General features: G+C 53.7%; 1 protein-coding gene across 6 annotated transcripts in view; it reads right to left on the bottom strand.

Annotated features, from left to right (window-relative positions):
- Window positions 1-3062: 3062 nt before the first annotated feature.
- RBPMS (RNA binding protein, mRNA processing factor) overlaps window positions 3063-21949 on the bottom strand; it is a 171691-nt gene continuing 152804 nt past the window's right edge. For 4 of the 6 annotated variants that reach the window (XM_059156329.1, XM_059156330.1, XM_059156336.1 and 1 more), the window contains 4 exons: window positions 16366-16481; window positions 14485-14554; window positions 9007-9110; window positions 3063-3282 (listed from right to left, as the gene is read on the bottom strand). In XM_059156329.1, coding sequence (XP_059012312.1) covers window positions 9096-9110; window positions 14485-14554; window positions 16366-16481 — 201 coding nt within the window. In that variant the 3' untranslated portion in view covers window positions 3063-3282; window positions 9007-9095. The remainder of the gene's footprint in view (window positions 3283-9006; window positions 9111-14484; window positions 14555-16365; window positions 16482-21949) is intronic. The other 2 variants (XM_059156334.1, XM_059156333.1) reach the window with 1 other exon arrangement.

Here is a 21949-nt window from a genome sequence, read left to right as displayed (position 1 = left end):
CCTCGCCAGTAACAGATGTTCTTGTGCCTCCTAAGGATGTTGGACGTGTGTGGTATCAAGAGGGCACGGGATCTGGAGTTGAAGGCCAAGTGCAACCACATGCAGCTGCTTTTAAACTGGGCAGGAATGCTCTTTTTCCTCGACATCCGGGCACCCCAATGGTGTGGAACATGGGGGAATCTGAACACACTCTTCACACTTCGGTGTGCCCTGCCCAGAGCCCTCGGGAGTTGCTAGTGGATTCCCAGTGCCCCAAAACCTCTGTAGAGAAAGAGAATTCAGGGAAATCAGCCACTCCTTCTCCAGTCACAAGAGCATTCCTTACGCCACCCAAGTCAGGACACAAGATGCCATGGAGTCCTGGGCTTTGGGTGAACCTCACAGAGGAGTGCATTGATTGGGAGTTGGTTCAGTGTCTATGCAAGCCCTGGGTCCAGTGAATCTGGATGATCATCTGGAAGTGTAACTTCCATTTTGCCAGTTTTAAGATTCTTTTCCAAATTAATTTGCAGTTTTGTCCCAGAGGCAGAAGACAGAGTGTTTAGTTTCAGGTGTCATTTTTTTTTTTAAATATTTTATTTATTTGACACAGAGAGATCACAAGTAGACAGAGAGGCAGGCAGAGAGAGAGAGATAAACAGGCTCCCCGCTGAGCAGAGCCTGATGCGGGACTCGATCCCAGGACCCTGAGATCATGACCTGAGCCAAAGGCCATGGCTTAACCCACTGAGCCACCCAGGCGCCCTCAGGTGTCAGTTTTATAGCTTGATAGCCAGTCTTGTGCTCACAAGGGGTACAAGTGAACAAGAGAACAAAAGGGTCACTTGGTAACCAGATGGCTTAGTGGCCATATTCCAGGCTCTGCACACTGGAACATTATGCCTGGAAGCAGAGGGAACAGACACACCTGCCTTTGTCTTATCCCAGGTTCCCAATTCCAAAAGATATACCGTATTCCTGCTCAACAGACTGACAGAAAAGATTGTTTCTCCTCCTGCCACGAAGTGAGTGTTTCACCAGTCCGTGGGAACCTGTCTGGCACTCACACTAGACTGGTAAGTACCATCCAGTCTGGTCACTTGAATGTCACCTATGGCCATCAGCATAGTGCTGACGGGGGCACTGGTTCACCGAGCCCAAGGCCCTTTGTGAGGAAGCGTTTGGACGTGGATGGGTAGAGCTGATCGCCAGAATGATGGCCCGCGGCAGTCTGGAGAAGGGGGCATCCCCTTGGGGCAAGCGGCCCACCCCGGGTGGTGGGAGGTCACAGATGGGCTGAGGCAAGCTGCAGACCAGCCTTCTCTGGTCATACCCACGCTCCCAGGCAGGCACGACTGGGACCTGTTTCTGGTGGATGGTCCCTCTGCAAAAAGGGACAGAAACGGCCGTGCCCGCCAAGACTACGAGGTAATAGTCACTATTGGTAGTTGCTTTTACTCTGAATGGAGCACTGTGGGTTATTTCCAAAGCTTCCCTTTTGGGGCACAAGGGATGGGTCAGTGGGTGTATTGCTCAGCACTGTCCTCCTAGCTGTCGGCACCTGGCTTACCTGTGAAATTGGCCGAAAACCACAAATGACCCTTCATGGACGCAGATCGACCCGAGCTCCCGCATCAGGAGCACAGTAAAAGGCATCAGGAAGGGTGTGAACCTACCTTGAGCTCCTCCTGCCAGGACAGTCAGGGCCAGAGGCCCATGTGTCACCTGTGCCCCCAGCTGAGCATTTGTAGCAGCTGCGCCCTGGCTAGCCTGTCCGTATCCTATTCCTTGGTCCCTCAGTACTCAGCTGTATCTATTGCTCAGAATGCAAAGGAACCTGCTGGGCTGCAGGGGGTGCTGGAGGCTGCTCTTGCTTGATCTTGCAGAAAGGAATGTGCCAAGCAATGGTGTGACAGCTGGGAAGAGCATTTTATTTTTAAAAATGACCATAGAAATTACCTTTACACGCTTTATAAAAGTATAGTAGGCTGTGTGGCAGCCATGATTTTTCTTAGAAACGAAAGTCAGGGTAGGGAGTCATCTAGCAGGGTCTGAACGGGGCAAACCCCCTACCTCCCCTCCCCATGCTGCTGGCTGTGTACCTCCCTCAACCCTGGCTCTTCTTGTTCCCTTTTTTTGGTAATGACCTTTAAAAAGCTTCTTGATGTCTTACTTCTTAATGGAAAATAGTAACTCCCCACCCCAGAACACTGAAGTCTTCAGCACCGAGGTTGAATAAGCCAGTATCCCGCTGAGCTGTATCAGCCAGTGGAAATTCTTAGGTCAATTTATTTTTACACATGGCTCTTCTACCACAAGAAGGAGAGATTGAGCCGTGGGACTCTGGAGCAGGGTCTGCTTCAGCCACCACACTTGGGTTTTGAAGTAAGCTGAGCTGCGCCCTCCCTCCTGGGGCTGGTGGGCTGGGGAGTGCCCGGGGAGAGCACACTGCCTGCGTCTGGCATGGTGCTGCCCCAGCTCAGGAAGTCTGCTCAGTTCACCCAGCGTTTTGCAAAATCACGTGGGAGACAGGAGCTAGCTGCCTATAACAGCCAGCTCCCTTGTGAGGTGGGCCGGCCTCCCTTTCCTTGCTGCCCCTCTGGGGGAGGTGTGCCCCAGTGGGTCTCACACTCTGGGTGAGCTGGAGAAGCCCAAGTGAAGGGCAGAACCCACCCCAGGGCACAGTCTGCACGGGCTCCCCCCCGCCCCGGGAGCAGCCAATGCTTTCCGACAGCGTGCGCCTGTGTGGGGGCTTCAGAGTCTCCCGCAGGAGCTCCCCACTAGAACCAGGGGGTGGGAGGGAGGGGAGGAAGCATGGGCCTAGTAGGGCTGTAGCTCGCCGTTCTGTCCCTACCTTACCCTGCGCTCCGGCCAGGCAGGTGGACGCCTATACATTCACATACAATTCTGGAAATTCTGTAGTATTTAAGAACATGCCTCAAACATGCAGCTTGGAGGGAAAAAATAGATATTTTTAATTACAAGCATTCAAAAGTCAAGCACAAAAACTAATCCAACCCAGTGTAAGATCATCCATCCTCTCATACTTAAAATGTTAGGTATAAAAATACTCACTCTCTTGGTTTTATTGTTGATATCTTTTATGTTTCGTTTGAAAATATCTCCAAACTGTACAGAAATGTCAGACCATGCGTTCACAAATAACACACTATTTTTTAAAATTATACAGTGTAAAAGAGTAAAACATTTTTATTATATTTGTTTCTTCGAGAAAAACAGATGTGTGATAGAGGCTGTGGCAAAGTCTTGAAGGGACGAAAACTGGGCAAGATGTTTTCAAGCCTGAAACAGAAAGAACAAATGTGAGGGTGAGTCTACCTTCCCCTGGGAAACCCCTGGGGGCGTCCCAACACTCACGGGTGTGTAGGCACACAGAGCACGACCTCTCACTAGAGCAGCCATGTTCTCACCGTAGACCCAGACACATGGGCAGGACAGACTTCCCTCTTACCAGAAACTTTTCAAGACCTCCTTCCCCCACACTTGCTAGGAAGTGTTCATGTGTGTTTTGCTTTGTGGCCCAGGAAAAAAAAAAAAAAGTGGCTTCGAATCATCCCGAGACTTTGCCACTTGCAGAGTCCCAGTGTGGCCCCACGGTTCTCTTCATTGTTGCAAAGGCTGCACTGTGAAACCTCTGCTATGACTCTGTCCCCATTTTCTTCCCATCTTCCCAACACGTCAGACCCAAATTTGGAGGTAGAAAAGGTCTTACAAAGGTCTAGGCAGAAGTAACTCCATAGAAACTACAACTGTCCACAGGGAAAGGCTTATTTGTGTGGCGGAGAAAGCTGTCAAGAAAAGAGCACTGTAACCAAGAGCCCATCTGACCATCCTAAGTCAGGCTTCTTTGGGAAGATGCGCATTCAGCAGGAAATCCTGAAGCGAGAAACCTCCCGTGAACATGCCAACAGCCTGAACTGGACGATTTTAGGAAATCTGAGCCAGGTCTGTAGCACTGGGACACCCGCACTGTGACCTGGGAGATCGTGGCATAACCTGTGTGCGGGTGACGGCAGATATGAGGGGCCACGAGTCAGAAGATGCAACATCATAACCACATAGCTGCGGCTCATGGAACAATCTCCCTGGGGAGAGACCAGGGTGCCACTTTCAAGGGCAGTGAGCAGGTCATTCAGAGCCTCACCTGTCACGTTCGAGTAACATGCACCCATCCCAAGCTTGTGGCCACCGTGCTAGTCCATCAGTTTAACTCACCGAGAGGCCCGGCACTGGAGATGCTCCCAGGTCAAGTTCTGGGAGGCCTGCACACACCACCTCAGGGACCCCTCCTTTCCCGCCTTGCACTCTCAGCAGAGCTTGGACATGCCAGGAATGCCCGGGGAAAGAAACGCCTTCTAGAAATCTCACTTTCCGACTGCTTTGCCTCCCCTGGTGCCCAGCACAGGAAGGGCATCACCAGTCACTCAGCAGGTGCTCGTAAGCGGGAGGAGAAACCGGAGTGGGCCAGGATAACGCACACCCACCTTGGGTACATGTCACAGGATCTGTGACACACTGAACAAGGCCAGAAGGGCCCACTCTTTTCATCTTTGGCCACACCCTGACTTGTAACCAGCGTGGACACCGGGTGTGTGTGGCCCGGAGCAGCCGACCTTCCCAATGGGCCCAGGACCTAATGGTCCCTCAAATGCCTGATGGGCCCTTGAACTGCCGAAGGAGCCTCCACTCCGGAGTGGGAAGAGGCAGCACCCCCTTGCACCCCCAGCTCTGGATGCACAGAGCAGAAACCCTGCTTAGACAAAGTGAGTACAAGACATTTTCCCCCACTCTCATGGCTTGTCAGGCTTGGAACAAGTCCCACATCATCCCAAACTTGACCACAAGCCAGCAGCCCAAGCTGTGTGTTGGTTCCAGGAAACGGTTTCTGAGGAACAGCGGTCCCCCTATGGAACAATTCACAGGGGACGATGCTCGGCAGCCCTCGGACTCTGGGAACCTTCAGGGGCCTGCACGCTGCCAAAGGCCTCTGTCAGAGAAGCTGGGCTTGGAGAGCGCCATCTTGGGAAAGCAGCCAAACCTCCATGTGGGGACACGGCCCCAACACTAAAGTCTAAAAGCAAAGCTGCCACTCTGCCTTCAGAGACAGAGAAGGGACGGAATGAAGAGGCAAAGGAACACTGGCCACCTGTGCTGGCACCTGCCCACGTGCTCAGGAGGGACCAAGGCCCTGTGGTCTTTTCCAGCCCTCGCCAGGGGCCTGGCTGGTCAGCTGTCTCTGAAGAGCTAACTACTGCCTTTGGGCAAGAACACGTTGCTACTCCTGGCCTTTCTGCCATGACCTCAAAGGCACCATGTCTAAACCAGACTCCCGACTTTACCTTCTTCACATGACTCCCTCTCCTGACCCTCCGCCTTGGCCTCGGTCCTTCCACCAGCCCCTGGTGACAGGGACACAGCCCCGCTCTCTCAGAGGACTGGGACTTCCCTTCCCACCGTCACCATCTCGGGCTCGCCTCTCCTGGTGCGTGTTTCTGACTTGACTCTTCATTTTGCTGTGGGCAGCCAGCTGACATACTCTGAAAACACCTCCTCCTACTCCCTCCTGCCTCCCTGAGACCCAAATCCCTAATACATCCCTCAAGGCCCTCGAAAGCCTGGTCCTAATCCATTTAGGACAAGGACACGTGGTACAGCTCTTCCTCCTGCTCTTACACACTCCGCGCTCTCAGAACCCCGTGTGCGCGCTCCCCTGCAGGGCTCTCTTCTGAGCTCCCACTGGGCGTCCTCACTGTCCAGGCCACTTGTTTGGCTTCCTCAAGGATCAGCTGAGACTATTTTCCTCCCTAAGACTACGTCCTCCTGCCTTCACCCCAGACACAGGCACTTGCATGTAGCAAAACGTCAGACACCCCCCGACTGTAGGGCAGTAAAGGAAATGGGAGCGACAGACAGTTAATGACGCGTGGTATGGAGACCTGGTTCTGGAGTCCGGATAATGCCCCTGGCTGAGTGCCAGGAGCCTGTGCCCGGGGGCCCCTCAGCACCCTCCCAGAGCCCCTCTGGCACGTGACGGGGGGAAAGGGAAGGTCCGTCCAGCTGCCCCGGGGTTTTAGCAGCCGGGGGCAGCTGGGTTTTAGCCCAGGACTCTGTCCCCTTCTTCCTGGACACTCGAGCAGGAAGCGAGGTGCGCGGGCTGGCGCATTCTGGCTGAGGAGGAAGGCTTTGAAGGGAAAACCACGGAAGAGAGAAGAGGGAAGAGAGCTGATAGTTTCCCGAGCTTTTCCATAACTGTGCTGTGGATATGTAATTCTCACATGGGAAAAGAATGCGTCCACATTGCCATAGATGTTCCCAGACTGAACAGAAGGTCAGAATGTGGCTATTTCGGTCCCTGTAAACAAGGAAGGGGTTTAGCTAAGAACGTAGTTCAAACTTTGGAATGTATTAACAAGGACATTTTAAACAGAATACAGAGACATCCGGGAACACGGAGCACCGTGGAGGGATGGGGGCGGGGTGGGAGAGGGTCAGGCTCTGTTTGCAGAGCAGCTTCTCCTCACAGCCTTTCCTGAATGGCAGTCAACGGACAGACAGAGGCAAGTAGAGGAAACAAAGCTTGTCAGAAAGAATGTTCTATAGTTCTGAAATATTTCATGTCCCTTGTCCTTGAGCAAAAAGATCAGCCTGTGGCCCTCAGGACTGGGCACAGCTGCTGCTGCTGTGCCACGGGCACGCCGCCAGACCCGGCCGGGCCTGCTCTCCCCCGACTCAACTTTGGGCTCCTTCTCCCAGCAGGAGAAATTCTGTTTCCCTCCTCCTACTATATACAGTTGGCCTATTTACTAACGATTTCTTTCCCAAGAGTTTCTCTAAATGTATTCATTTTTATCCAAAGTCGGATAAGAACAGTTCCCTCTACCCAACTCCCAATAAACATGGACCAGTTTTCATTTTATAGCTGTAACAACCGAATACTGGTATTGATTTGTAATAAAAAGCCTCACTAACATTTTAAAAGGTTCACAGGCTAGTCTCAGGAGACCAGTCTTCTGTAGTTGGAAACTCCTCCCCCGCATCCTAAACATACATCCTCACCTGCACGCGGGCGCCAGAAAGTTGGAACAGCTGCCCACCTCCCCGCGTGGGTTCCCGCTCCCACACCTGGCTAGAGAGGGCTCGGCCCCCTGGTGGTCCAGGTCGGAGCAGTGCTGGCCGGCAGTGGGCCACCTCCAGACTTGTTCTTGTAACCCACGAGTGGCCCCAGAACCGGAGAGCCCCATGCCGAACACAGGTAGTGGCGAGGTGCCCTCCAGCTCATCTGGTCGTGCTGGCTGGCCGCCTACAAGCTCTCAGCCGCCCCGAGTCCCAGGGCTACTCCCACGTGGCCCTTTCCCGCTCCAGGTCACCAGGCCCTTATGTTGTCTAAATGAGGTCCCCCCGTGCTCTGCCTACTGGGCTCACCTGCATTGCCTGGAATTACTGATGTTTGGGTTTATTTATTACATTAAAAAAAAAAATCATTATTCTAACCTACTTCCAAAAAATCACATGGGTAGGTTTAAATTGGTCTTTAAAAGTGCCAGAGAAGGAGAAGAAAAAAACAACAAGATCTCATCCTTTAAAAGGGTCTTATGTAGGGCACATGGGTGGCTCAGTCGGGTAAGCCTCAGACTCTTGATTTCAGCTCAGGTCATGATCTCAGGGTCATGAGATCGAGCCCTGCCTCAGGCTCCGCGCTCAGTGTGGAGTCTGCTTGAGACTCTCTCCCTCTGCCCCTCCCCCAACTCACATTCATGCTTGCTTTCTCTCTAATAAAATATATAAAACCTTTAAAAAACAAAAAGGTTTTAGCAGGTAATAACATTGGTAAGCATAGGGTGGGCATTGCTATAAAGAACCATGACAAAAAGACAACCTAATAGATTAGGCTATGGCACTTATGGGATAAACATTAGCTGCCCCAGGTGATGTGGAAAAACCTTCCCTGTTGCTAAGTTTGGTCAATGTGAAAAACACATCAGTGGGCAGAAAGACCCCAAGTGCAGGCTGCTGGCCTCCTGTCCAGGCCGAGGAGCTGGGCTGTGAAACACGGCGCACACGGCGTGCCTGCCTCTGGCTCTACTCTGAGCAAGAAATACCTAAGTCCCAAAAATGTGGTAATGACCTCCTTCGCTAGATCTGCCTGGTTCTCTGTCCTTAGTAGGAATCTTGCCCTCTTTCTGACTCATCTTTTCTTCATTGGCCCCTTGTAGGGATGAAATTCACCACCTTATTTGGGCTGAGACATAACTGCTTCGAGCCTGCCCTTAGCACTCCTGTTATTCTAGGCCAAGTTTTGCAGAGACTGGAAGTCCCCGGTCACCTGTGGGAATGCGACACCACTGCCGGAGACTACACTTCCTCCTAGAAACTGATGAACCGCAAATCACTGATATCGTCAGCCAACAGGAAAGCCCAGAAGGGAGGAGGTAGTGAGTGCCCTGTCTCGTTCAGCTACACCCAAGGGTAACTACTCATTTCCGAAGAGGTTCATGAAGACATTTCTGCGTCCCTGAGAGAGGGTTATACTACATTCAGTACAACTGGATGAAGTCAGGGGGAATATACATGCCACATCTAAAAGATTCTCACCAAAACGGTTAATTTCCAAAAAAGGCACAAGTGTGTATTTATCTGTAAATTCCCATTGGTGGAACAGCTCGTCCCACTGCTGTGGCACAGCCGGTGTGGGCAGAGAGTCTGCAGAATCCCCTCCCCGTGCCCTCCCAGGATGCCCTTTCTTAAGCATCTGTGGCTCGACGAGGTCATCAAAAGCAAACCCCTGACTGCAGCACTCCACACCAGTGCGTCTCAACCTAGGGCACCCAGCAGAATCACCTGGGGTGGGGGGTTAACGCCTGGACTGCTGGGCCCTGGGGTCCTGCCTGGGGTCCCTCCCAGAGGACGCTGGTGCGATGATCCAAGCACATTGGTCTCCATCACCGCGCCCCGCCCAGGACATGCTGCCTCCCCAGAGGGCCTGTTTAGCCTCCCACTGCCACTCACCAGCACGCTCCAGTTTTGTAGAACAGCTTGAGAACAGCAGCCACCACTGAAGGTTGCATTAATACCCACAAGACAGATTGCAGCCACCATCACACACCTGGAACCTGGAATAGAGAAAGAAATCACCCATTAATGGTGTGTGGTCATTTCCAGCCCCAGGGCTGGTTGGCTCTTGGGGTTCCCTGGGTCCCGAAGGTCACCTATTCTGCAAGCAAAGAACGGACAGTCAATGGCGAAGGGACCAAGGCCTCCACGATGGAGCCAATGACCAGTGCCTGATGAGAATGATCACACCAGTGGCATGGCAGCTCCCCACAGGGACCACCGGCTTTGGGCCCGGTCAGAAGGAAAGCGTAGAGGGGGGCTCTCGGGGGCTCCCTGGCACCAAGGGACTCTGGAGCAAAAGTATGCTGGAGGAGACGCGGTCTTCAGATGTGCGTCCGTCATGGGGGACGGATCAGAGCCACGCTGCAACAGCAGGCCGCCTGGCCAACGAGACAAGGCAGCCGCGCAGAAGATCCGAGGGCCGAACCCCCAGGACTGTTCATAAGCCCTGTCAAGGAAGAGTGCAGGACCTGAAGCTCCCCCCAAAGAAAGGAAGCGCCCCAAACCTATCCAGCTCCAGGAGCTGCCTCAGACCACAGCAACAACTACTGGGCAGCCCAACGACAGAAAAGCCATTCTCCCATAGGGTCCTGTGCTGTCACATACCGATGAGCTAAACTTTGCTCCAAGCACCTTCTGGAAAACAAGTACTGAATGGAAACATCTGTGACTACAACCTGTTCCCAAGGGCCTGAGAATTTTGAAATATGAAGGTGCTGAGACCCAGCAGATGATAAATTTTTAATACTCTTTGGTAGGCATGACTGCCTCTGAGCCAGCTGGTTTTTGCGAGAATTCCCGGAGCCAAGGAAGGATGCCTGCCTCCTAGCACGTGGATGCCAATGGCCCTCTTCCACTAATCTCTTGCATGTTCAGGCCAGGCGACGCCACTCTCCTGCCTGCAGAGAAAGAGGTCGACTCAAGCACATGGGGCTTCGTGAACAGGAGGACGCAGGGTACTGCTGCAAACCCTGAGTTCCCCACGGAGGCCTCCCTGGTCTGCTCCCCGGGCAATGGCTATCCCCAAGGCCCTCATGCTCACAGCCAGAGACAGACGAGGCCGTTCCTCCCAAATCAAAACACGAGGAATACACAGCTTTACAGTTTGGTCTTCTCTCTCGCCGTGTCCTTCTCTCATTTGTTGACACTGTAACTACATGTGCTTATAATTGCTGTGCATTGTCTTGGTCCTAGGCCAAGGAGATTCTCAGTTCTCAAAGAACGCCCTCCCACAGCCACCCCAGCTCCTAACTCACTCAGTTTTTTTGATTTAACTACATGTGGATACCCAACAAGGAAGACTGTCATCATTCCCTCCGTAGAGTTACTAAAAACTTGCTCATGCTTTCCTGTTCTCAACGCATCTGGGAAATGGATCGTTTTCGGTGATTTTCATGTCATCTGGGATTGTCTACCCTGTGGCTGGACCGTTAGCCAAACTCCAGTGATGCGCAGACAGAGCTCACAGCCAGACTAAACACCATCAAGCAGGATGTAGGAAAAATTAAAACCCAAACGACACCCACTCCTCCGCTGCTCTTACACCACAGATGACAGTGAACTCGACACCCGGGCCCCCTCGGGAGGGGCTTTCCTCACACACACGCCCTTCCTCGAGGGTCCTGAGCAGTCACGCTTCTCTGTCACGTGTATCCATGACTCCCACCCACTAGAACTGGAATTCCTTAGGGATACAGGCCTGGTCTTCCTGCAGATTTTTCCACCTGTCTAGTACTTAGCGGACATATAATGTATGTTTACTTAGGGGTGCCTGGGTGGCTCAGTGGGTTAAGCCTCTACCTTCAGCTTGGGTCGTGATCTCAGGGTCCTGGAATTGAGTCCCAAGTCGGGCACTCTGCTCAGTGGGGGGCCTGCTTCCCTCTCTCTGCCTGTCTCTCTGCCTACTTGTGATCTCTGTCAAAAAAATGAGTAAAAATCTTATAAAAAAAATATATGTTTACTTGAAGGAGGAAGAGCTTGTTTACTTTTCTAGTCTAGTCCCTGATTTCCCAGGAAGAGGACAAAGTGTGTTAATGAAAAACCCCTGCAGGGCCCTGAGGAAAGAGGCCCCGGACTGTGGAGGATTTGGAGGATGCTCCCCCTCCACCCCCCGAGCTCCACATGTTGGGAGTGACGGCCTGTCTGGGTCTGCGTATAGTTGTCATGTCTGACGTCACTCCTGCTCTTCCATTCAGTGCCACCTTCCCACAGAAGACCCCCCCGCCTGCCGCAACAAACACGAAGGCCATGTGGAACAGTGATGTCACTGGCCTTACCTATCCTACATTTGGCCTTTCTGAAAGACCAGTTTTGCAGTAAAATGTTAATTATTATTTCATCAGAACCACTGTTCTCAATTCTAATTTACATTTCCCTACGATTATGTAGCCTGGACTATTAGCTCAGAACTTGATCCAAGAGACTAGAAGGAGCCTGAGGAACATATCCACACTGAGCTGATTTCACCTCCGGCAGGAAGGGAGACTGGGTCCTGACAGCAGGTGCGGTGGCAGTAAGTGCAGTTACCCCTCCTCGCTGCTCGCCACCCCTCCTCTGCTCCCTCCAACCCCGAGGAAGGAGTCTGGCCCGTGGCCCAAGTTTAGTACAGAACGAACCGTGCGCCCACAGGAGATACTCTGCCTTCATATGGGTCTGGCAGCTTCGCAAGCCAAACTTGCGAAGGGGGAGACCGCTAGGCCTTCTTTGGTAGCTACTGCTGCCTCTAGGTCTCCGGTGGATAGGTCTGTGGGGAAGGATGATCTGGAACAACTTGGGTGAGCGGAGAGAAACAAAGGGCAGGATCTGACTGGCTGGAACCGTGCAGCTGCTTCATGATCATGCCTTCCCTTCGGCCTATATAAATGCTTAACAAAGTCTTTCCTCAAGCCCTTATGCCACAACCATCCTCAGCCAACTGCCACTGCCAGGTTTGGACGCATCTTCTCAGCTGACTCAACCCTCCTATACCACCTGCTACCACCGACCCCAGCAGCTCGCCACCGGCCTTCCAGGCTCCAGCCCTCCCCGGCACCTGCAGGCACTCTTCGTTTTCCACAGGCTGCTCATCCTCCACGGACTCTACGGCTGCGTGAGCCTCAAGGCTGTGTCCTGCTGACCTCTCTTCCCGTTTCATCAACTGCCTCAACTTCCTGCTTAGGCTGAATGCCGGGTCTACCCCCAACCCATCAGCTCCTTTGGGGGCTTCAGAATTCCCAGTTACCCAGTCCTGGGTCCTCTGGGTGAACACCTAGCAGCCTCTCAGCACAGACAGATGAGGCACAGTCCGGGGGGGGGGGGGGGGGGCAGAGGAGCACGTGACCCATCAGTGCCTTCTGGAGCCAAATGGCAGTGCTGCACCCACCTCGTCCCGGGTAACGGGGGCAGGGTCCCTCACGACGAAATGACTAAGGCTTTTGTGCACAAAGAACAGAGAGCCAGGGACAGGTCATTTTAAAAATTAATTATGGGCATATGGATATGGTACATGGACTTGGAGAGTCCTGGACATAATGGACCCTAGAATATACCTCAAAGCTTACCAGTTGTATTTCTAGGAAGAGAAACCCCCTAAACAGCAAACTTTTACATTTCACAAAATAGTAAAATATTTTAACTACCTTCAGTATCTACCATGGACTGACTTTTTTCCTAAGAAGCTACATTTAAAATGCAGTTGCCATTCACAGATATGGTGTCTTACCATTCACAGATACTCCTTCACGTAAAATGGGTACGTGAACACACGTACAACATAATTTCAGAATAAGGGGCAAATATAAGCAGCATAAACAAAATTACTACACTGTCCTAATTTTTCGCCTCATTATAAATAGATTAGTGGTAACTCTAACATAATGACCACTGGTCCAAAGATCTCTGTTAAGTGGGTGTCACTGGTTTAGGTTCTGGGTAAGAGATTAGAGCCAGGCTTCCCAAAATGTGCTCTGTGTAAAACGGCAGTCTCCTGAGCGTCTGTGAAAGAGAGGGCTCCCTGGTCTCCAGCGAGTTTGAGGAATGTCGCATCCTTGAGTTCCCTAATCCTACAGACTTATGATGCTCGTGTTATAATAAGGGTCCCAAGAATCTTTTGGTGAAAAACAAACAAGCCAAAAAAAAAAAAAAAAAAAAAAAAAAAAAGTGTTCTTTTTCACCTTGGCAACATTTATGTACTCTGCTTCCAATCATCCCCAAGGACTAGCGTTGCTCTGGCCACTTAGGAATAGGTACAATTCTAACTTACTGGAGTTGAGCAAGCAAAGAAATATGATTCCTTGGCTTATGCATCACCCCACCAGCAGAGCAAGAATCCCGACCAGTTATGGGGTGGGTGTGCTGCCTGGCCACTCTGATGCCCACCACCAATTCTCCTGTGTGGTTAGGCCCTTCCTCCAGAACAAGGACGCCGGCCTTCCGACCAAGCTCTCTACAAGTGCTTGCCTCTTACGGCAGTAAAGACTTCAGCCAATTAAGTCCACGCTCAGCCATTACCCTGGAAACTGAAATGAAGGTGACATGACCCCCCAAGCAAGACTTCAGGTGAGCAGGGCAGCTTGCTTGCCTGTGGAGAACAAATTGCAAAACACTCTGAAAATCCTATTCAGTGCTCTCCCTCCTCACTAGGAGGGCACTGACCTGTATGAAGCCGGCCTGGCAGCTCCTACTTCCCCAGTACATCCCCTGTGAATGGTCAGAAATTGTTCCCCACTGAAGTTGAACCTGACCCTGACTGGAGGCCATTTTTTCCCCCACATAAGTCCTTCAGAAGATCACCCTGTATAGGTATGTACATAATTGTAGCATTTCTAAATGGATGAATATCCAGTCCCTCCCTACTGTCACTTTTCTTCCTGGGTGTCAAGGAGTGATAGAAACCACGAAAAACCGTAGACTGTTGAAGTGTGACATCTCAGGGACTTTTCTTGAGGACACCCCTAACTGACATGCCGTATCAGAGTTCAGAGTAACAGTGCTTTAACAGAAATTCGGTCAAGATACCCAATTAAACGCAGCGTTTGTAATTTCAGACAAATTACCTACTTACAGAAAAAAAATTGAGTCGGTAGTTCCCTACAGCAAGGTTAGGCCTCAAATAAAAGGGCGCCAAGATTAGGGTTTCCCGGACCAGACCCTCGAAGCCTGCGCGCGCCGACACACCGCCTGCCTTCCCGGCAGCGCCAACTCAGCCCAAGTTCAACGCGCGCGCACCAAGTCATGTCTCCAGACCCCGCTCGGCGGCGCCGGTGCTGCCGTGTCACCCCGTGTCCTGACCCCCCGCCATCCCGCACGGAAGCCGCGCCGGCCGCTGCTCCGGGAAGAGCCGCGGCTCCCGGGCGGACGGGCGCTGCGCACAGGCGGTCGGGCCCGCGTACTCACATGGTATTCAGCAGAACTGACGGGACTTCCAGCCCTGAGAAGTAGCCTCGGACGGAGGGAGCCAGCGCATCTGCAAAGACACGTGCGGAGAAGGCGGTGAACCAGGGCTCGCGGCCGCCCCCCCCCCCCCCCGCTGTTCCCAGATGGGAACACTTGCCCCCAGGGGCCAAGGACGAGCCGCGCAGCGGCCCGAAAGGTCTTCCCCGTCTGCGTAGGGCACACGGGGCCCGTGCTCAGGGGGCACAGCGGACCCAGCGGCTCCCACCCTCTGGGCTGCGGATGCCGCTCAGGCTGCCTCCCGGGCTGTGCAGGCCCACGTGTCTGCTCCCACAGAGGAGCGACAGCTCGCCACCCATCCGTGCCAGCAAGCTGGCCAGGACGTCTTTGAGATTCTGCTCTTGTTCTTTTAAAAAAGGGGTTCTGGCTTCTCGGCCCTGTGGGGTATGTGGTACCCCAAGCTCTCTGCTCACTCTGCTGAGAAGGACCTGCAGCCCCAGCTTTTCCAGGAGGTTTCCAAGCGGAAGGCTGGCAACAAAACAAACAAACTGAGTGATGCTTTGTCCACCTGGCAGAACCTTCCTGGTCCTGCGCTGAGGAAAATGCGAAGAAACAAACCAAAGGGCAAGCAAACTTTGGCCTTAACAAATGGCAGTGTCAGTTCTGCCCCGCAGCCTCTGGCCAGAAGCAAGGAATGGCCATTTACCGCTGCTGCTGCTCCTTTGCCCCGGAGAAGGGAGGCCTCCCCATAAAGCCGGGGAGCAACACGGGCAGCTGGGGCGGGGGGGGCAGGGAGAGCGATTACACGAACGTGGGGAGACGCTCAGGAGGGTTGGATGGCTCTGTGGAGAGGGGCTTCCTCCCCAGTGTGGCAGGATTAAGACGGATCTTTGACCTGGGTCTGGCCCAAATTCTAGAATAGAATGCAATGCTGGAAGGAATTTTATCCTGATAAATCTACTTCGATGGTTTAATAAAGCAGATTTTGCTGGAGAACCCCCTTTTCACACGGCACCTTACTCAGATCTCCAGAGCATAACAGATGCAGTAGCATCTGGCAGAGGTGGACATGCAGGGGGCCTGAAACCTGCAAGGCAACCCCAGAACTGGGGGGCAGGGGGTGTGCTCTGGGGGGCTGATGACACTCCCTCCTCTTCTAACCTTTTACAGGTGGGGAAATCAATTGAGATCCGGGTATTCTGAGTGACACCCCACGGGCACAGAGCCCAGTGGGGTCAGGATCCAGGGCCCGGGCTCCACTAGCTCTCGTGACTTGTCTAGGAGCGGGCCCCCAGACGGAGCTCACACAGGATCCCGGCCATCGGTCTTGGGCCACACACAGGAGTCCTCAGCATTTCCTTCTAGCCCATGGGCCTTCTTTCCTCTCTGGCTCTCAACACAGGGTGAGGGGCCACACTGGGGGACTCGATCCCAACATGGGATCTCAACTACTTGGGAAACGAAGACTTAAAAAGACCAAAGATGCTTTTTGAGCTTCTCCCCACATCAGGAATCCAGCTCAGAGAACCCCTTGGGCCGGTTGTTCATGGAAGATCCTCTGGGGACCACCTAGAAATCAGATCACCAGCTTGAGGGCTCCCCCACATTGTGAGAGGGCAAAGCTGTATTCCTCGGGAGCCGGCAGCAGGTACTGAAGTTCATCTAAGGCAGGGCCAGAGTGGTTTTCAACACTCAATAGCAATTACGGGGATGAAGGCTAAAAACCTGTCATCTTGGGAATTCAGGAGTAAATGCAGAGTAAAGAAGAGAAATAAAGGAGGGGAGCATGGGAAGGACAAGGGAGGGAGGAGTACAGGGGTGTGGGAGGAGGGGCCAAAAGGCAGGAGAAGGTCGGTGAGAGAAAGACAAAAATTTCATACCTACCCATGGCTTATGGCTTTGTGCATCTGAATCCACTTGCTCACTAAGCAAAGGGCAGACTCCAGGTGGTAAAGGAGGGGGTGGGGGCACAGCCCCATGGCAGGTGGGGGGCTGGGAACCTAAACACACAGCGGGAGGGGATAGGTCTGTGTGCACTGGTCGGAGGGAGCGTGGTGGTGGTGACTGGTGTGGGGCTGGGGCGCTGAGCCCCAGCAGGCCAAGACATGTTGGTGTTTCAGAGACACAGGAATGGGGGGACTGACCAGGGGGGTGGGCGCGCAGTGGATGGCATGACTTCTGGTGACGGTGACTGCGAGAAGGAAGCCCTTCATCTCCCACACACCACCCCTGCCTCAGCCAACCTCTGCTGCACGCTGGCCTCTTCTCCCTGCCCGTCCTGGCACCCGCAGCCCTGGAGTCAGCCCTGTCTAGAACACCTGAGCGCTCCGGGGCAACAAGCAGGCTGACTCTGGGCTGTGGGGTCTGGGAGAAGTTGAACTCAGCTCACCGAGCTGAGGATGGCCCGCTGGCTGATTCTTCAGGGAGGATATGGTGATGGAGTCAACAGAGGGCCCAAAATTCACTCCTCTGTGCTCCATGGCTCGGACACTACTGCCCCTGCCAAAGGGTGGCTCTTCTCACCGCGTTCCACAGACCTCCAAACCCGCAGCCTCTTGCAGGTCTGAGGGGGTGCAATAGCACCCACTTGCCAGCAGAGGGCAGTGCCTTCCCCCCAGGGCCCAGGCTGAGCTGCTCCCCTGCATTCCTGTGCAGCAGAGCAGAGCAGCAGAGCTCCGGGGCTACTCAGAGTTGGAGAAGCCGCAGCTGGTCCAGGTGAACAATCTATTTTGTGCTTAACTGCCGTCCTCCAGAAGTGGGGGGGACGGACCCCGACGTGGGCTGCCTGTTCTGCTGTGGTTTCTGACTCCAGGTCACCAGTGGCCATTCCTGCCCATTGCCTAGGGGCTGCTTCCTTGGTCATCAACACTGGGGAAACCTGGGCTTCCCTGACTCCCTCTCCAGACACGATGCAGCAGGGTTAGGTCTATGCAGCTTCCGTGTAAGACAGGATCCTGTCTGTAGGAAAATGCACGTGGTAGAAAAATGCACAGGAGCTGGCGCACAGCTACACACACCAACAGCACACTCACAACCCTGCCTACCACCCTGGGGGCTTCTCAGGTCCCTAGCAGAACCTCTCCCGATGTCTGTGACCAGCACTACTGCTCACGCTGCCAGGCGGCTAAGCACACCACTGCGCACACCGGGGCCTGGGAGCCCATAAGCAGCCCGGAAGACCCTGGGCCCTGCCTCCCCTCAAACTCGGTAATGCGGAGTCATGACCGCTCCAGTTCACTGTGCAGGGCCCACGATGTTCGGGGTTCCACCGTCACGCTTCGGGAATGCTCTTCGAAACACAGTGGCCCCGCAAAGGGACACTGAGGTCTCCAGTGCCATAGCACGGATGGTTCCAGCTCTGGTGACACGTGTCAGAGAGCTCGGACAGGAGAGGAGAACCCCCAGAGACAGAAACAGCCCAAGGCAAAAATAAAATGGAATGCTAGGGGAAGTAGTAAGTATCCGTGAAAGTCCTTTCTGGCCTCTTCCGCTTACAGATGAGGAAACTAAGGCAGACACAGAATTCACATTCCCAATCATGCTGCCGCAGCACGAAGACCCTGACCAGTCTCTAGAGTGGGGCCCTCAGCCCTTCCGCAAGGCCCGTGAGCCGCGCAGCGCAGAGCAAGCAGGGAGGCTACGGGCCTGCGCTCTACTCCCCACCCCTCCCTTCTAGCCACTGCCTGGCCTCACCACACTGGCCTTAGAAGCAGCAGAGGTGCCTGCCTCAGTGAAAGGAGCGACCCGCGGTTCTCAGAGCGCGGCCCCTGGCCCACCAGCATCCCCTGGGAACTTGTCAGAAATGCAGAAAGCTCTGGGAGAGAAACCCCAGCGCCTGCATGTCACAAGCCCTTCAGGAGATGATGCACAAGTCCAAGTTTGAGAGAGACTGCTCCTGGGTGAGGTTTCCAAAGTGCGGCTGGACGCAGGCTGTCTACAGATACTCTGGGGTCAAGCCAGAGAGAATGCAGTCTCTGCCCTTTCCATGGAATCGAGATACACACTGAAGAGTCCAGAAGTTCCACCATGAAGAAACACGTCCAACTTGTTTAACCCTGGGTTTCCCAAATTTATCTGCCCACAGAATCTTTTCATTACGTTCGCTGGCAGTTGCTGAGAAATGCTGGAGAGGATGGCCCCTCCTGGGGGTGACCTTTGATGGGTCCGGGAGGCCAAAGCATGCCAATGTGGCATCCAAGTTTCTAGCTCTTAAGAAAGCTCGTACAGCAGGTGCTGTACCTGAATACGGATTTCCCCAAGACCAGCTGTCCAGAGCCGGGCTCTCCTTTTCTAGGCACGGATATTCAGGGTCCTACACGGTGCCCGAGAAGGAGTGCCCACTACCCCGCTGGGGCTCTCCCAACACTGCAACAGCAGCAGCCAGCCCCTCACACGTTCTGCAGTCATAACCACGCCTGGCCCGCTCACTCCAGGCCCAAGGATCCACTCCGAGCAGCAGCACCAAAGAAAGCATGTCAGGTCCTACAGCAAACCTTACCAAAGGGCTCTACGCTAAGGAGAGGCTGGTAAGCCAGGAGCACACTGGGGTCCAAGAAACTCCAGACTCACCCCAGAGACTTGATTAGTCTGCAACCCAGGAGATGATCTTCTTTATGGGACTAATCACAGGGTTCTTTAAAATAGCACCCCTGCCCTATCTAATACAGTGTTCACCAAAACCGGCAAACACTTTTCAGGGATTTGTTCAATGAAATCAGGCCCACAGAGGACCGCTCTAAAGGAACCTCCACCCCCCTCCCCTCCCCCAACGGCTGGCCCATCCTCTCTCTCAGCAGATGCGGAGGGCACAAAATGCAATCTCATTCTCTCCTCTTTGTCCGGCATCTAATACCCTTGACTAGGGCAATTCAACAAGCTGCCGTCATCTAGGCAAAATGTCAAGATCTATGTGAATTGCTCCAAAGGTTAAGTCGGCCTTCTGACCTACCCCAACTGCCAGGAAGCGAGCGAGCAAGTTAGTCCTGGCTGGAGGAGGTTATGCTCCAGCCCGGCCACATGCTCCCCGCAAGATCTCCCTGTCCGGACGGTGGGACACGGCTGGGGCCTGAGCCCAGGCAGGGACAAGGTCTAGACCCCTGCGAACACCTCCTGCTAAGACCAGTCAAGGCTGGGCTTAATTAACCGTAAGCCTTCAGGGATCATTTTCTCTCCTGGGCTTTTAGACTCCTTCCCTGTCTGTCCTAAGCACAAGCCAGATTCCTGCCTTCAAATGGGCATGCGAAATGTGCTCAGACACCCCAGAAGCTCACTCAAGACGCCACTCGGGCCGAGGGCACCCAGGCGTGTAACATCCTGTGTCAGATCAGGTCCACGGTGGCTGCTTGTCATCCATCTTTAATTCCGTCAGTCTGTTAATTTTTAACTATGTTTGCTATCAAGGGCCATTAGAGGTCCCCAGGAGCCGAGCCCAGTGAAGCGAGAAGTACTTCATGGCAGAGTGCACGAGGCTTGAAGTTGGGGTGGCCCACTTTCCCATCCTGTCACCGAGCGCTGGCCTTCCCCACCGGCAGCACAAATCCTGAATAAAACATGATCCCATTCGGAGTCGATTTGCCTTTTTCCCCCTGTCAGAATTGGTTTTCTTCAAGAAGTTCACTTTCTTTTTATGAAGGCGCCATTTTGTTTTTCTAAACTTTCTCTGCTGCAGCCTTGGTTTTGTTGCCAGGGCACTTAGAATTCACATACTTTCGGATGGTATCTGGCTGCCCATTCCTAGGAAAGGAGGCTCAGCCCTGGGCGGATGGCCAGCTGGCCAAACCACAGCCTTGCCTCGGCACACACCATGGCCACACGCTGCCACTCTTGCCCTGGGCCCTCAGGGTTCTCTTGGTGGGGTGCTGGTCTCGAGTCCCTCTACCCTAACTTCTTCTAGTGCTACAAAGGGAGGGCTCAGGAACTCTGAGCCATGCGAGATCAAGTTCTAACAAAAAGAAGGAAACAGAAGAGAGCTCGGTTAATAATGACTCCAGGCCAAGGACTGTACTCCTTCCCTCAGCAGGACCCCATCAAGTAGATACTCATTCTTCCTACCTAGAGAGGAGGAATCTGAGCTTCAGAGGGGGTTAAAATAAACCTGCTTAAACTCCTGAAGGTAGCACAGTGAGTGGAAACAGTCATTAAAACTGGCCTGTTTGATTTTAAAACGAGTCCTGATTCCATACCAGACCCCCTGCACTGTCCTAGTGGGACGGTCCGACCACCATTTTGCAGATAATCTCAAGGATGAGGTGGGCTCACGGACGCGGAGAAGAGATCTCACTGTGAATGAGGCCGGGGGGCTAAACTTCCCACAGGCCCTGGGAAGTTTAGCCTTACAAAGGACAAAATGAAACATGCTTCAGAGACCTGAAAGACGGTGCCCCAAGTGAAGGAAATCTTGCGGCCCCCCAGCCAGGAAGAGGCCCACTTGGAGCTGTTCTCTTGGTCATGGCAACGGTGAATTTGAGGAGTCTTGCTGGGTTCCCCAACCACGGCCAGGGCGGCCACAGCCCCAGGGGCCGCTCGGGTTTCTGGACAGCTGCCGCTGCAAGCTACCCGCTATGGTGAAGCTGGAGGCTCGGCGGCAGCAGCAGCTCTGGCCAATGGAACGCGCCATCCCCAGGCATCCTGGTGGAAGGATTTCAGACAGCTTCTGAGGAGGCCCGTGAGGACGGGCCGAATGTTTACGGCTCTCACGGTCGCACTAAGGGCTCCCGAGTTCTCCAGACACCGAACAGCAGAGGAGGGGATGAGGAGGACAGAGAAGGTAAACAGGAGGTCATCTGCTTGGCCAGGGTGAGATCCTCTGGGGTCTGGCCAGAGGACTATGGAGAGTAACTTCCCAAGGCACACGAGGCGACACTGCCACCTGGAAACAAGGCCAGGCAGGACTCTAACGGAGGGACTGTGGGAAGAATGAGCCACAGAGTCCAGGGAGGAATGGGCCGGATGACCCATGGGTCTTTCTCTTCTCCAGTTTCTCTGATCAGAAAGCAAGATAAGGCAGCAGCTGGAAAGTTCAGGGACAACGGGTTTGACTGAAGCAACACACAGGAACCACTCGCTCTCTCTGGGAATTCAGCTGTTTCCCACTCTTGATCTATTTCCTGTCAGGGAGAGGTTTTTCTCCTGACAGGCGTGTCCGGGCCTGCTGTGGGGGGGGGGGGGGAGACTTCCTCTGGGGACGAGTCCTCCCGGCACTGGCACAGGCTGCAGAGACCTCGCTGCTGGATGGAGGGTGGGTGCCGTCACTGGTGACTGTCCCCAGATGCCTCGCCTTTCTCACCTGTCCATTTATTCTTTCCAACTTCTAGCCTTCCATCTGGCCACAGCCATGAGGACTCTGTGGCTGCCTCAGTGTGGTCAAGACGCTGCTGGATGCCTGGAGCATTCGAATGATCACAGCCTGGTGGGGAGCTAGTCCTACGTTTCCTTTTTGTTGAAAATGCACATGCTCCTTTAAAAAGCT

The sequence above is a fragment of the Mustela lutreola genome, chromosome 18 (genome assembly GCF_030435805.1).
Source record: "Mustela lutreola isolate mMusLut2 chromosome 18, mMusLut2.pri, whole genome shotgun sequence".
NCBI classification, from domain to species: Eukaryota; Metazoa; Chordata; class Mammalia; order Carnivora; family Mustelidae; genus Mustela; species Mustela lutreola.
The sequence above is the reverse complement of the archived record's forward strand: the minus strand, read 5'-3'. Positions and strand labels throughout refer to the sequence as shown.